Below are 13,141 nucleotides of genomic sequence, written 5' to 3'. Positions count from 1 at the left end.
AAAAGACCCAAAAATGGCTTCAATAAAAATATTTTTCTACGGACATGGTCGTCTGGTCCAGCGTTTTTGTGTACTCGTTTACTGTATAACTTTGAATTAAAAGGCTGCATGCTCAGTTTAAAAGGCCTAAAACAAGCAAAGACTCTCTGTCTACTACTCTGCTGTGAAAACAGGCCTGTAACTTGACACCCTGAGCTGTGAGAGTGACAAAAGGTCAAGCATAACCTCTGAGGCTACAGAAGCTCAGTGTGCGGCTATGGTGATGCCTGTAGCGGGCTCTGTAACACTTGATGATGTTCTGAAAGTGGTAGCAGAGCAGGGCAAAGCCATAGGGGAGTTAACTCAAGCTGTTCAGAGGCTGACTCTACAATACCCTAAGCTTGAGTCTGTAAAGTTTCCTAAGTCTACAATGCAGCCTAGATTTTCTGATGATAGCAAACTATTTGTTTCAAATGTGATGGTGTCGGGCACATTGCAAGAAACTGTGTCAGAAAAAACATCAACATCGTGATCGGTTACTCAAACATGCTGCGGGGAAGTGTCCCGTGGGTTGACCTGAAAATTGGAGGTGTGATGGTGTCATGTCTGCTTGATACCGGAAGCCAGGTCAGTACAATTACCAAACACTTCTTTAAAGAGCACTTGGCAGGTGAATGTAAGGATATGCTTTCTACATCTGGTTGGTTGAGAATTACTGCTGCTAATGGATTAAGCATCCCATATTTGGGTTATCTCGAACTACCAGTTGAAACTATGGGTATCACCCTGCCTGAGTGTGGGTTCCTGGTGGTAACAGATGTACGAAATTCGTCTGCTGTGCCAGCGCTCATCGGCATGAACATTATAAGTAGATGTAGGCAACTAGTGCACGCTGAGTTTGACACCACCCTGGGTGGGGAATTAGTCAGACTGGAGAGAAGTTTTCAAGCAACTGCAAAGTGTCAGTCAAGCTAAGAAACAGATTGTTGCACATATCGCTGGGAAGGAGACAGTGCATATTTGTGTTGTTATGTGATATAATTAATGTGTGCGGGCTCCTTTAAGAGCGTTACTTAATGATGATGTCATCAGCGTCAGACTAGTTCTAGTCGGTTGTTTATGGGAAGCCATCAAGCCCTCATGGCAGCTCTGTCAATCCTAATTCATCTGCTACATTTCGTGTTCTTTCGAAGGCATTGTTGGTATGTTGAGTCATGTTAAAAGGTTATCTATCTATATTTGTCAGTATTTTACATTTTGTTCTAAGAGTTCATTTAAATTTGAAATCCAAATATTTACAGTACAGACCATTGTTAAATATATATTGCTTTAAAATGTGCATGTTGGACACAAAGGACTTTAACCTGTTCAGGACCTCGCCCCCTTTTTGCAGGTTTGTCGCCTACATGACCTACCCAACATAAAGTGGTACAGCTCCCACATACTTTGACACACAGGGGTGAGCCTGTATAACTTTGAATTAAAAGGCTGCATGCTCAGTTTAAAAGGCCTAAAACAAGCAAAGACTCTCTGTCTACTACTCTGCTGTGAAAACAGGCCTGTAACTTGACACCCTGAGCTGTGAGAGTGACAAAAGGTCAAGGATTACGCAAGAATTCTTCTGTGCAGCTTTTTCACGCAGATCCAGGGAGCAAAGAGGGGGGGTTGCAGCATACCTTTGGAATCGTCTACTTATTGGCTAAATAGCTGTATAGGTCCCGGCCCATTTCATTGCTATTGGAAGGAGTAATTGTCAGTCAAATGCGGGTTCCCAAAAATGATGTCATGACATCATTGGCTTCCCAGCCGTCTATCTCTGCAATACAAGCACCCATTGGCTCAAGTGAGGGCTTGTTTGATTCGTTAGGTCCTGGGCTATAAATATGATGTAAATTTAGAATTTTTGAATACCCCAATGAGAAGTTAGAGCAGCAAAACAAGATGATGGCCCACTACTGTTTCCAGTTTTTGGAACACAAACGGAATATTTGCGGTGTGACCAAAGCGTTTAAAAGGCTTACAGATTTCAGTTCCTTGGACCTGTGTGGATTTTTGTGGAATATTAGTTTTGGAATATATTACACAGTGAAGAAAGGGACGCGTCTAAAGGTAAGGGAAAAACCGGTCTAGCGGCACCTAGGTCAGTTTTCTCTAAATTTTTCTAATAGTATGAAGGCTGTGAATCATATTATGCTTTGTGTGTGGGCTTAAAAAATATTGAGAGTATAAACTTTACTAGGTAAATAGGTTTTTTCGTGTTTTTAGAGGATTTGATGATTTAAAGATGAAATTAAGCTTGTTTCTGGGTCATCCCCTAGTGGTCACTTTGACTTCCGTGCCGACCCGTAACAACCTGAAATTGTTGGAAAAGGAAGTTAAGACTGGATTTCTTGTTGGGTCTTTTGGAAATCTCCTTTCTTGGGTTGTTGGATGGATCCTAGAGGGATGGCTACTCGGGATATTCAGGGAGGAGGCACTTGGTTCTCGTGTTCTGTTTGTGATTGAGCTAGCTCTGCTGCTGCTACGCTAGCTCTCCTCCTCTGCTGCTGCTAGCTCTCCTTTTCTGCTGCTGTCCCTAAGGTAGCTGAACCAGGAGTGGAACGTTAAAGGTTCTGGTTGCTCCTTGGGGAATTGGGATGGCACGATGTTCATGATGATCTGGAGTCTTCTGCAGCCTTGAATTGTATACAGGCACTGAGCCTTCCGTTGGTTATTTATTTATTTTTATTTTATTTTTTTTGGGGGGGGGGGGGGGGTAATGGTCAGTGGTTGCTAGTAAATGGTAAAGGAACTGCTTTCTGTGCCTGATAAGATGTCCTCTGCTCTGTTGGTATTTTACTAATAAGTTTGGCTAGTGAAAAGCTCGCTTTAATCCTCTGCTGGCTCTTCAGTTAGCATGAAGAGCCAGGTGAGATTTGCCTGGTATGGTCTGTTTGGGGGGGATTTTGTCTGGCTGCTTTCCCAGTTAATGGGAGATTGTCCCCCCATGAAGCTGCTGCTGTTCCCTGACTAGCTTTCATGGAGCTCATGAAAAGGAAGGGGAATTCAGAACAGAGACATACCGCCAAATGTAAATTTCATAAGCTTACAAATAAAAAATTTAAATATTTCAAAGAATTGTCTTTATTTAGATTCAAGTGGTCCTGACTGAACTATATTTAATATTTTGTTGTAAAATCCCCCTAGCATACTTTGTATCTGTATTTTTGTCTTGTTTGTTAATTTGTTTGTTAATTTGATAAAAAAAAAAAAAAGAAATTATAAAGCCGGCAGTAGGTGGAGCCAGAGTGGTGTCGAAGGGAGGGTGTGTTCCCGCTGACCTCTGATTGGCCAGCCCAAATATTTAAACCCACTAAATTTAATTGGTTGACGTTTGAAAGAGCCACAGAGCTGGTTGGTGAAAACTTGTCCCTGCACCAACCTGTCCCTGCTGGTGTGCTTTCAAACCCGTTTAATAACTAAATATATATGTATATTTATTTATAGGGAGAGAGAGTTACGTTTCATTAAGTTATTGTGCATGTTTTGGGATGTCTTTGTAGTGTTCTTTTCTCCCTTGTTTTTCTCTCTTTTCTTTCTCTCTGCTAAGCAGGGCTTCAAATCATCCGCAGCTGATACCAATTAGCTTACCTGCTATACGGTGTGCCGCAGATATAAAACAGCAGAGAGAGACAGCTCGAGGAGAGTTTTTCCTTATACGCTATCCCAGCACTGTGGTTGTTGTATTTGCTATTAAGCAATTGGTGAACTGTAAACATGTGTGGTTACAACGACGTTACTGTTGATGTGCTAGTCTGCCTTTGTCAACCTGTGTTGCAAGATGAGCGCCGATTTATTTGGGTTTATACCCCTTCTATATTTTTCACCTGTTTTTCTTTAGTCAGGGTGAGAGGTGAGAATATTGTTTTTAATTATGGGCAGGGAAGTTACTTTGTTAACCTTAAGTAGGTTTCTGTTTTGTTTGTTGTTTTCTGCATTTGCTCTCTCCTGACTCCTTGGTTGTTTAGGCTTATTTATTCTGGCATTTGTATATAACTTGTATTTATTGGCTTTTGTTGAGCCCTGAACAATAAACTCAATTTAAGAATGTTTTTAGTTTTGTGTTCTTTCAAATCATGGTGTTAAATAGAGGGGATTTGTGGGAATCTTTAGAGGAAAAGGAAAGTTCTCATTTGTTCATTTGCGCATTCTCAATAACCCCTAGAACATTGAGCACGTAACAAAATGTGTGTGTGTGTGTATATAATTATATGTAAAACATTCTCACACACACGTTTATATATAAGGTTGTTGGTCATAGATCAGTTTAGACCTCAAAAATGTATGCCTTTCAAGTGCAAAACAGATTTCAGGGAAACGTCTATCTGGCTAGATAAATATTATACCTTTCAGACCCCTGGTGTCCCCAGAACCCATTTTAAAATATCGCCTTAAGGGATCTTGGGATGTTTTGACAAAACAATTCTGCATGTGCTATATGGATCTAGCTTTGAGAGTGTTTTAAAAATTACAACAGATGATAGCCATGAAGAAAATAAAATCATATAGAACATAACTTTTTATTTTTATTTATACATTTTTTTTTAGATTTTTTTTATTGCTGAAGTTATGGAAGTCTGCCACAGAATCATTTTATGAATTAATCAGTGACGAGAAAAAATATTGTATTATATTTGGTGAGATGCAGTAGGAAGCTTTTCAGCCACTTTTCTTGGCACACACAGAGGGATAGCTCTTGTCACATGGAATATCATTCCAGTTTTTGTAGGCTACAGATAACAGAAAAAATAACCTTGTAAATGTCATGGAATTTGAATTAAAACGCAAAAAAAAAAATAAAAAGCAACACACCACAAGCTATTAAGATAGACAACTGTAAGAATTTTTTTTTACTCACAAGACCAGTTCATATGCACACAGCCCTCTCTTTTCTTAACATTATTTGGTTCTCCTGGATTCCACTTGGTGAAAGTCAATTTGGTGCCATCAGACCAAAAAAAATGCTTAGGCTGAAAGATGAACAGAGGAAATCACAAGGTGTTAGAGTTGATTATTTTTTTTTTTACCATGTTTAAGTCAATAAATCATGCACCATACAGTCAGATGTTCTCCTGCTTACCTTCTGACAGCCACTGAGGCCGATGTATGTTGGATACGCCGTGGGGTCATGAGTATGAATAAGAGCCTTTATCCGCTGATATTCATTCTCACTGTGTATTGAGACCAAGTGTGCATCAAATTTCTGACAGAATTTCTAAAAAAAACAAACAGAACTGTAACATCGTTGCATGTTCTTACCTGCAGTTATTATGCACAATTAAGGAACTGACACTATACATCTCGTAAATAAGTCTCATTTTAAACTTTATACAGGTACCAAACAGCTATAGTAGATATTGATATAAGAAGGCAGGATACACCCTGGACAGAGTGCCAATCCTTTGCAGGACACACACACGTTTCCAGACATGCCAATCAACCAATGCACGTCTTTTGGACCAGGGGAGGAAACCACAGTACCCGGAGGAAACCCCCGAGGCACGGAGAACATGCAAACTCCACACACACAAGGCGGAGGCGGAAATCGAACCCCGACCCTGGAGGTGTGGGGCGAATGTGCTAACCACTAAGCCACCCTGCCCTCCCCCTTACCCAATCATTCGTCCATCCATTTTAAAATAAATATTTTTCTTTCCTGTCCTGTTACTGTTACTTTCCACAGCCTTTTGCTAATACAAGATTAAAACCCATTTCACCAGTGATATGCTAATAAATAATCCTTTCACTTTTTTACCTTTGTGTAAATAGAGCAAATGTAAATACAGTTGGAAAGAATTAAAATAAACCTCTGCAGAAGCCCAATCCAGTCTGGCAGCATTGTACAAGTAGCAGCGACCAGAATAGAAGGTCCATCCAGGTGGGCAGTTCTTAGGAAATACAGTCTTTGCTGGCAGAACTAGAAAGATATATACAATATTATAATATATAAGCACACACAGGTACACATTCATGTTTATATATGTATATGTACATACACACACACTTGTCTTGATATGCTGAAGTATTACAGTTTTTCTTCACTGGAAATAAGCATTACAGTTTTTCTTCACTGGAAATAAGCATTACAATTTTCCTTCACTACAACCAGTATGACAATGTCCCTTCAGGTTTCAGGTCAGGGGAGTTGGCAGGCCAATTGAGCACAGTAATACCATGTCAGTAAACCATTTACCAGTGCTTTTGGCACTGTGAGCAGGTGCCAGGTTGTGCTGAAAAACGGAATCTTCATCTCCATAAAGCTTTTCATCAGATGGAAGCATGAAGTGCTCCAAAATCTCCTGATAGCTAGCTGCATTGACCCTGAACTTGCATTGACCTTGCCCAGTGGACCAACACCAGCAGCTGACATGGCACCCCAGACCATCACTGACTGTGGGTACTTGACACTGGACTTCAGGCATTTTGGCATGTCCTTCTCCCCAGTCTTCCTCCAGATTCTGGCACCTTGATTTCCGAATGACATGCAAAATTTGCTTTCATCCGAAAAAAAGTACTTTGGACAACTGAGCAACAGTCCAGTGCTGCTTCTCTGTAGCCCATTTCCTGCACACGCCTGTGCATGGTGGCTCTGGATGTTTCTACTCCACTGCTTCCGCAGGTCCCCCAAGGTCTGGAATCGGTCCTTCTCCACAATCTTCCTCAGGGTCCGGTCACCTCTTCTCGTTGTGCAGCGTTTTTTGCCACACTTTTTCCTTCCCACAGACTTCCCACTGAGGTGTCTTGATACAGCACTCTGGGAACAGCCTATTCGTTCAGAAATTTCTTTCTGTGTCTTACCCTCTCGCTTGAGGGTGTCAATGATGGCCTTCTGGACAGCAGTCAGGTCGGCAGTCTTCCCAATGATTTGCGGTTTTGAGTAATGAACCAGGCTGGGAGTTTTTAAAAGCCTCAGGAATCTTTTGCAGGTGTTTAGAGTTAATTAGTTGATTCAGATGATTCAGATAGAGAACCTTTTCATGATATGCTAATTTTTTGAGAAGGACCTGTATGTGGGGGCCAAACCATCACTTACAAAACCCTTTGTTCTCTATATGGAAGATATTTCTTAATGACATGATTATTGCTTTAATCTTTTAGCTTTTGGTCTCAGTATATTCATTTTTGGCAGCTATAAATTACCGTGCAGCCCTTATTCATTCAGTTATAGCCTTAATACATTAATTTGCAACATTAAGACTCTGTGGTGATACCAAAAATAACCACTATGTTACCCCAATGGTTTTGTATATTTATAACTTCTGTAATAGGAAACATCAGTTTAAATAAATTAATTAAATAAAAAGAAAGTAAAGCTGGTACAAATGAGGTATTCTTAATACCATACTGATCCTTGCAGGTATTTTAATTACCTTTCACAATGTGATGAGCAGCCGCTAGAAAACAGAAGAAAGAAAAGAGTAATGTTTATCACATTCACTAACAATTTTAGTTTTAGTTATATCCTAATATCCTTAATAGAGTTAAGATTCTTACCCAAAGCTGCTCCTGCTGTGGCGAGAATAAGAAGCATCACGACTTTGGTCTGAGAAGCCATAGTTCTTTGTTTTCATGCACTGGAAGAAAAAAAGCATGATTTGTGTTAATGTAGTAAGAATTGTGTATGTTATACCTCACCGCAACTCCACTTACATCTAATCAGGAGGGTTTACTCGCTTGATGTAACAAATTAAGGTAAGTGATGATGCTTATATAGTTATACTGTCAGGAACTTCCTCTTTCCAAAGAAAAGATTTTTTATCTAAAACATATAAATGACATTTGCACAATGTTGTAAACGTTCTGTGAAGATGCAAAGATAAGGACATGGAATATTTGAGCTGAGACATCATGTTATAATGTTTGGACACGTAGTTAATTTAACACATTTAATGTTAAATGTTGTAATGGATTAAGGGTGAAAGTATATTTAGACAAAACTACAACTATGCTGTGGCCCCCAAATATATTTGGACACTTAGGCCACAGTTACAAATGCAAGTGGGATTTTTGTTAGGAAATATCACTTTCTACTTATCATAGATGTTGATGAGATGTAATATTTTTAAATATACAGTTGTGTGTAAAAGTGTTGGCCCCCTTCCTGATTATTTTTTATTTTTTTTGCACATTTGTGACACTTTAATGTTTCAGATTATCAAATAAATTTAAATATTAGTCAAAGATAACACAAGTAAACACAACATGCAGTTTTTAAATAAAGGTTTTTATTATTAAGGGAAAACAAAATCCAAACTGAATGAAGAATCGAATGAATATAACAAATAAGATCAAGATAAAATATTAAAATCTTGAAAAGATTGACAATATTTTCTTTTTTTCTCAAAATACAAAAATTGTAAGCCTAGCATGAGTATAATATGACAAGTAAACCTACAGTATATAGTATGTATCATATACATCTATACAGTAGATAGGTTAAAGTGCAAGTTTGACTACAGTGGAGTAAGAGTGCAGTGCAACTCCGTCTGGCTGAATGGTTGTCGTGAAAATTCAAGTACTGTTTTTATCCTACACTTGGTGACCATGAATGTCTTATTGATTTACAAAGACTATGTAAAGAAGTTTACCACATTTTTTATGATGGTCTTAAATGTATTTATTGATATGCACGTTTCTAGTGCATACTTCTCTTTTGGCTCTCAACGAAGGCGTTGCATTTTCTCTCCCTCTCCTCCAACTTACTTTCCCTGCTTTGCTCCTCTCGTCTAGTCTATTGTCTTATACTTTGAGAGACTCTCTCAGCACTGCTCTCCAAACTAAAAATATCATGGATTTGATAAGCTGGTCTATCAATGCAATTGACACCATCTTCTTGACAAGAAGCTTGGGTTCGGGAGAACCCGACTGCCCTGCCGGAACGTTCGCAGCTGGCAATACGATGGATGCATGGGAGAAGTGGCGGGTCGTGTGCTGGCGGCTCTTTCCGTGGAGGACGTAGAAGATATCTACCTATTCGGAACCATGATAACAGGAGTTCTGCTGATTGGATTAGGCATTGCCCTGCTTTATTAAGGAAATCAGAAAACAGTGACAGCTGTCCAAAACCTGACAAGGCTGCCCGTCATGATTGATACAGTGGGCAGAGCGGTCAGCACTGAAGCTGTGAATATTAACAGCAATATGGATAACATCACGGTGAGGCTCAATGCTTGGAAAGGAAAATGGATCAATTTGGAGACCAGAATGGACAAAGAGGGTAGTCGTGTAAATTGGAATGCGTCTACTCGGCCCAAGACCAAACAATGCCAATCTTATCTGCCAAGGCCGCTGTTGGAAAAACAATTCTCCTGTAAGAGCACTGCAGTGAGACGCTCTTGCATTCCTCCCCCCATTTCCACAGACACCTGCTGATTGTTGACTCTGTCTGGGACCTTATCAAGGCTGTCTCCAAGGCAACCTGTTGTGTATCGCTTTGACAATCTTGCAGACTGAGGCACCGAGATTTGATGCTGGGAGCAACGACTCTCCAGGCCTACACGCTTACATACACACACACACACACACACACACACACACACACACACATACAGTATATAAAGATATGCACCTCCCACCAACACCACCATCCCTAGCCTTTGCCGCTTTGTACCGCCAGTCTGACAAGCGGGTCAGTGACCAGCGCAGAAGATAAAGGCTGCAGGACCTGATGGCTACTTGCCTGTGCTGGATTACCTCCACCCCCCACTCCCCTCCCCTGTTGCAAGCGGTGTGTTTATGGCGTACTGTTTATGTGCTGATGTTGCTGAGGTGTTTTTCCTGTTCCCACACTGTACTCCCCACCGGAGCATAGTCTGGGTTTTTTTTTCCATCCCTTCCCTCATGTTATGCTGTATTTCTTTTTAATACCCTGTATTTCTGTCCTGTTCCCCCCACCCCCACCCCCACCCCTTGTCATATTGTATGTATTGTATGTATGGACAGGTTGGTGACTAATTTCACTGGTACCTGTGACGTGTAACAATAAAGACTACTATTACTACTACTACTACTAGTAGTAGTGATATACATATTTTCTATGCAGTTTTTCCCAAATCTGTCCAAACCCTGGGTAGGTTAAAAAGCAACCACTTAGAGAGGCGTAGCTGATAACTAGCGGAACTGAGACAGAGGAGGGTACAGAGGTAAGCTGGAAGTTTATCTAGCAGGACGTTATATATAAAAATATTCCAATGCTGTTTTCTGCGGGTGGTCAGTGATGCCCAACCCACCAGATCATAAAGAATACAATGGTGAATAAGGGACTTTGCATTTGTAATAAAGCATATAGACTCATGATGCACTGAATCCAGGCTCCATAAGATGAAGGAGGCTGCATGAATATATAGTATGTTACCATAATCAATCACAGACAGAAAAGCCGCTTTTTGGCATTAAAAGTATAACTAGATTTATTTCTAAAACAAAAGCCAATCTTTATTTTGAGCTTCTTAACTAAATTGGCAATATGTACATTAAATAAAAGTACTTGTACGTGGGTACCCTTTCAATTTATTTAGCATCAGATGTAAAAATGCTAAGATCATCAAGGAACTGTGGGCGAGATTTTGAAAAGACCATGTTCTTCATTTTTTGACGAATTAAAACCAATTTTAAATTGAGCAGAGCAGTTTGTAATGACTGAAATGCAGTCTGAATCTCTTGCACAGCCTGTGTTATGAAAGGAGCATATGTATAAATGACAGTGTCATCTGCATATACTGTATATCATTTATAAAAATAGAGAACAGAATAGGTCCCAAAATAGACCCCTGCGGGACCTGTTTAGATATCCCAAGAAACTCAGATTTGTGGCCCTCTGCATAGACACACTGAGTTCGATCTACAAAATAGTTTTTAAACCATTTAACAGCATTAGGACTGAAACCACATCCCGAAGATTGTTCAGCAACAATTTATGATCTTGGATAGATCTACAAATAAAGCAGCGCAAAGTTGTTTTCTATCCAAGGCACAAATAAGATCATTTATTACCACCATCAGAATCAGGTTTATTGGCCAAGTGTTTTGACAAACACAAGGAATATGGTTCCAGCTGTTTGTGACTCTCAAAAGTACCGACAAAAATAACACTATACTATACAAGACAATGCAGATGATGAGATACAATATAAACAGAATGAGATTAAATATGAATATAGAATATGACTGATCAGTTAGGTGCAATATTATTCTTTTTGTACAATATACTGTATAGCAGCAGTAGTGTGTGTAATAAATACAGATGATTTGATTACTGACACTCCTGACAATGCAGTATTTATAGATATGAAGCAGTGAATATAATTATGGTGAGTTGTTGATCAGGGTGATTGCCTGGGGAAATCACCCTGATCAACAACTCACCATAATAATTTTCACTGCTTGTGTTGACAAAACAATTCTGCATATGTGATTCTGCATGTGCTAGATGGATCTATCTTTCTGAAAGTGCATTTAAAAATGACAATAAAATGAAATCCATGAAGAAAATAAAATTATACAACAAATAATATAATTTTTTAGATTTTTTATTGCTGAAGTTATGGAAGTCTGCCACAGAATCATTTTATGAATTCACTGGAAGAAAAAAAAGCATGATTTCTGTTAATGTAGTAAGAATTGTGTATGTTTCTACCTCACCGCAACTCCACTTACATCTAATCAGGAGGTTTTACTTGCTCGATGTAACAAATTAAGGTAAGTGATGATGCTAATATAGTGATACTGTCAGGAACATCCTCTTTCCAAAGAAAAGATTTTTTATCTAAAACATATAAATGATATTTGCACAATGTTCTAAACGTTCTGTGAAGATGCAAAGATAAGGACATGGAGTATTTGAGCTGAGGTATCATGTTACAATGTTTGGACACTTAATTTAACACATTTAATACATTCAGTCATGGATTAAAGATATATTTGGATTAAGGATGAAAGTATATTTAGACAAAACTACAACTGTGCAATATATTTGGACACTTAGGCCACAGTTACAAATGCAAGTGGGATTTTTGTTAGGAAATATCTGAGATTACAGTGAGATTTTTGTTAGGAAATATGACTTTCTACTTATCATAGATGTTGATGAGTGAAACATCGGAAAATTCAAGTACTGTTTTTATTCTACACTTGGTGACCATGAATGTCTTATTGCTTTACAAAGACTATGCAACGACGTTGTTTTTCGGATAAAGCAAACCAAAGACAGTGCATTGCAAGTAAATATTGCTTTATTGTAAATTGTGGGATTGTTGATGTGGTGATTGATGGTGTAGGTAGGATTTGTATTTGCTGGTTAACTCTTTAATACACATGAATCATTAGTAAAATTAGTCTGCTGAGGCCTTTCATTTATTGTAATACATAAACTAATATCAACGAAATAGGTGTTCATAATTTGGTGCCCAAACAGGGATTTGAAGAAAAATCTAAAACCAAATAGTAGAATTTGAATTAATTTGTAATGGTTTTAAATGGATCGATTATGCTTATGAGTCCTCATATAGACTGTGTAGAAGTCTAAGTGAATTTTATCCTTGGGCAAAATTATTAATATTCTGCACTACTACTACTATTACTAAACATTTGTGGTAAGTGTTTATGAAATTTATAAATAATGGCTAGACCAGGTGAGGGCTAGCCTGTCGGTTTGCTTGTATAGAATGTGCTGGAATAATGACTTCTGTACTGTTGCTAATGTGGTCATGTGTTGTTTCTCTCTCGCAGCCTCTCAACATGAATAGGTATGCCACCAAAAACACGGTTGATGAAAGCTTGCTGAATTTCACAATTCTTTTCAATGATATAGTTCAGCCGAAAGAAGTGGTGAAGCAAGGGTCTCATTCTACCTACCCAAACTACATTCTCATTTTGCATCTTCTTGCAACTGCTCACGCTCGGTTTTTCTTTATTTCATGGGTGAACATTGCAGCATTATTGCTTTTTCAGGCATAAAGGTGTGTATATAGCAACCTACAAGCTTTCCAGATATGTTCTGGCTGTTAATGTTTTCAGAAGGAAGATCTGATTTATGGACTTGCTTGCTTTCTTTTTTCTCATCCCCTGTAAGCACTTAAAGATCTCAACAATGTTGCAAATCACAGGACGCTGGACAAATTGAATA

General features: G+C 38.9%; 1 protein-coding gene and 1 long non-coding RNA gene across 3 annotated transcripts; one reads left to right on the top strand and one right to left on the bottom strand.

Moving 5' to 3' along the window:
• The first annotated feature begins 224 nt into the window (after positions 1-224).
• LOC125139073 lies at positions 225-4,067 on the top strand. The gene is made up of 2 exons (XR_007138191.1): positions 225-1,181; positions 3,572-4,067. It is a non-coding gene; the product is annotated as an uncharacterized LOC125139073 (long non-coding RNA).
• A 452-nt stretch (positions 4,068-4,519) lies between these two features.
• On the bottom strand, positions 4,520-11,693 carry LOC113653834 (lactose-binding lectin l-2-like). 2 transcript variants are annotated; one of them, XM_047801144.1, is made up of 7 exons: positions 11,674-11,693; positions 7,513-7,592; positions 7,389-7,412; positions 5,826-5,935; positions 5,099-5,233; positions 4,877-4,988; positions 4,520-4,748 (listed from the first exon to the last, which is right to left on the bottom strand). In XM_047801144.1, exons 2-7 carry the CDS (start codon positions 7,571-7,573, stop codon positions 4,678-4,680), a joined length of 513 nt encoding a protein of 170 aa, XP_047657100.1. In that variant the 5' UTR covers positions 7,574-7,592; positions 11,674-11,693; the 3' UTR covers positions 4,520-4,677. The 2 variants fall into 2 exon arrangements, with proteins under 2 accessions (XP_047657100.1, XP_047657070.1); XM_047801114.1 differs by lacking the exon at positions 11,674-11,693 and adding an exon at positions 7,669-7,693.
• Positions 11,694-13,141: the final 1,448 nt, after the last annotated feature.

This window comes from Tachysurus fulvidraco, chromosome 1 (genome assembly GCF_022655615.1).
Source record: "Tachysurus fulvidraco isolate hzauxx_2018 chromosome 1, HZAU_PFXX_2.0, whole genome shotgun sequence".
NCBI classification, from domain to species: Eukaryota; Metazoa; Chordata; class Actinopteri; order Siluriformes; family Bagridae; genus Tachysurus; species Tachysurus fulvidraco.
The sequence above is the reverse complement of the archived record's forward strand: the minus strand, read 5'-3'. Positions and strand labels throughout refer to the sequence as shown.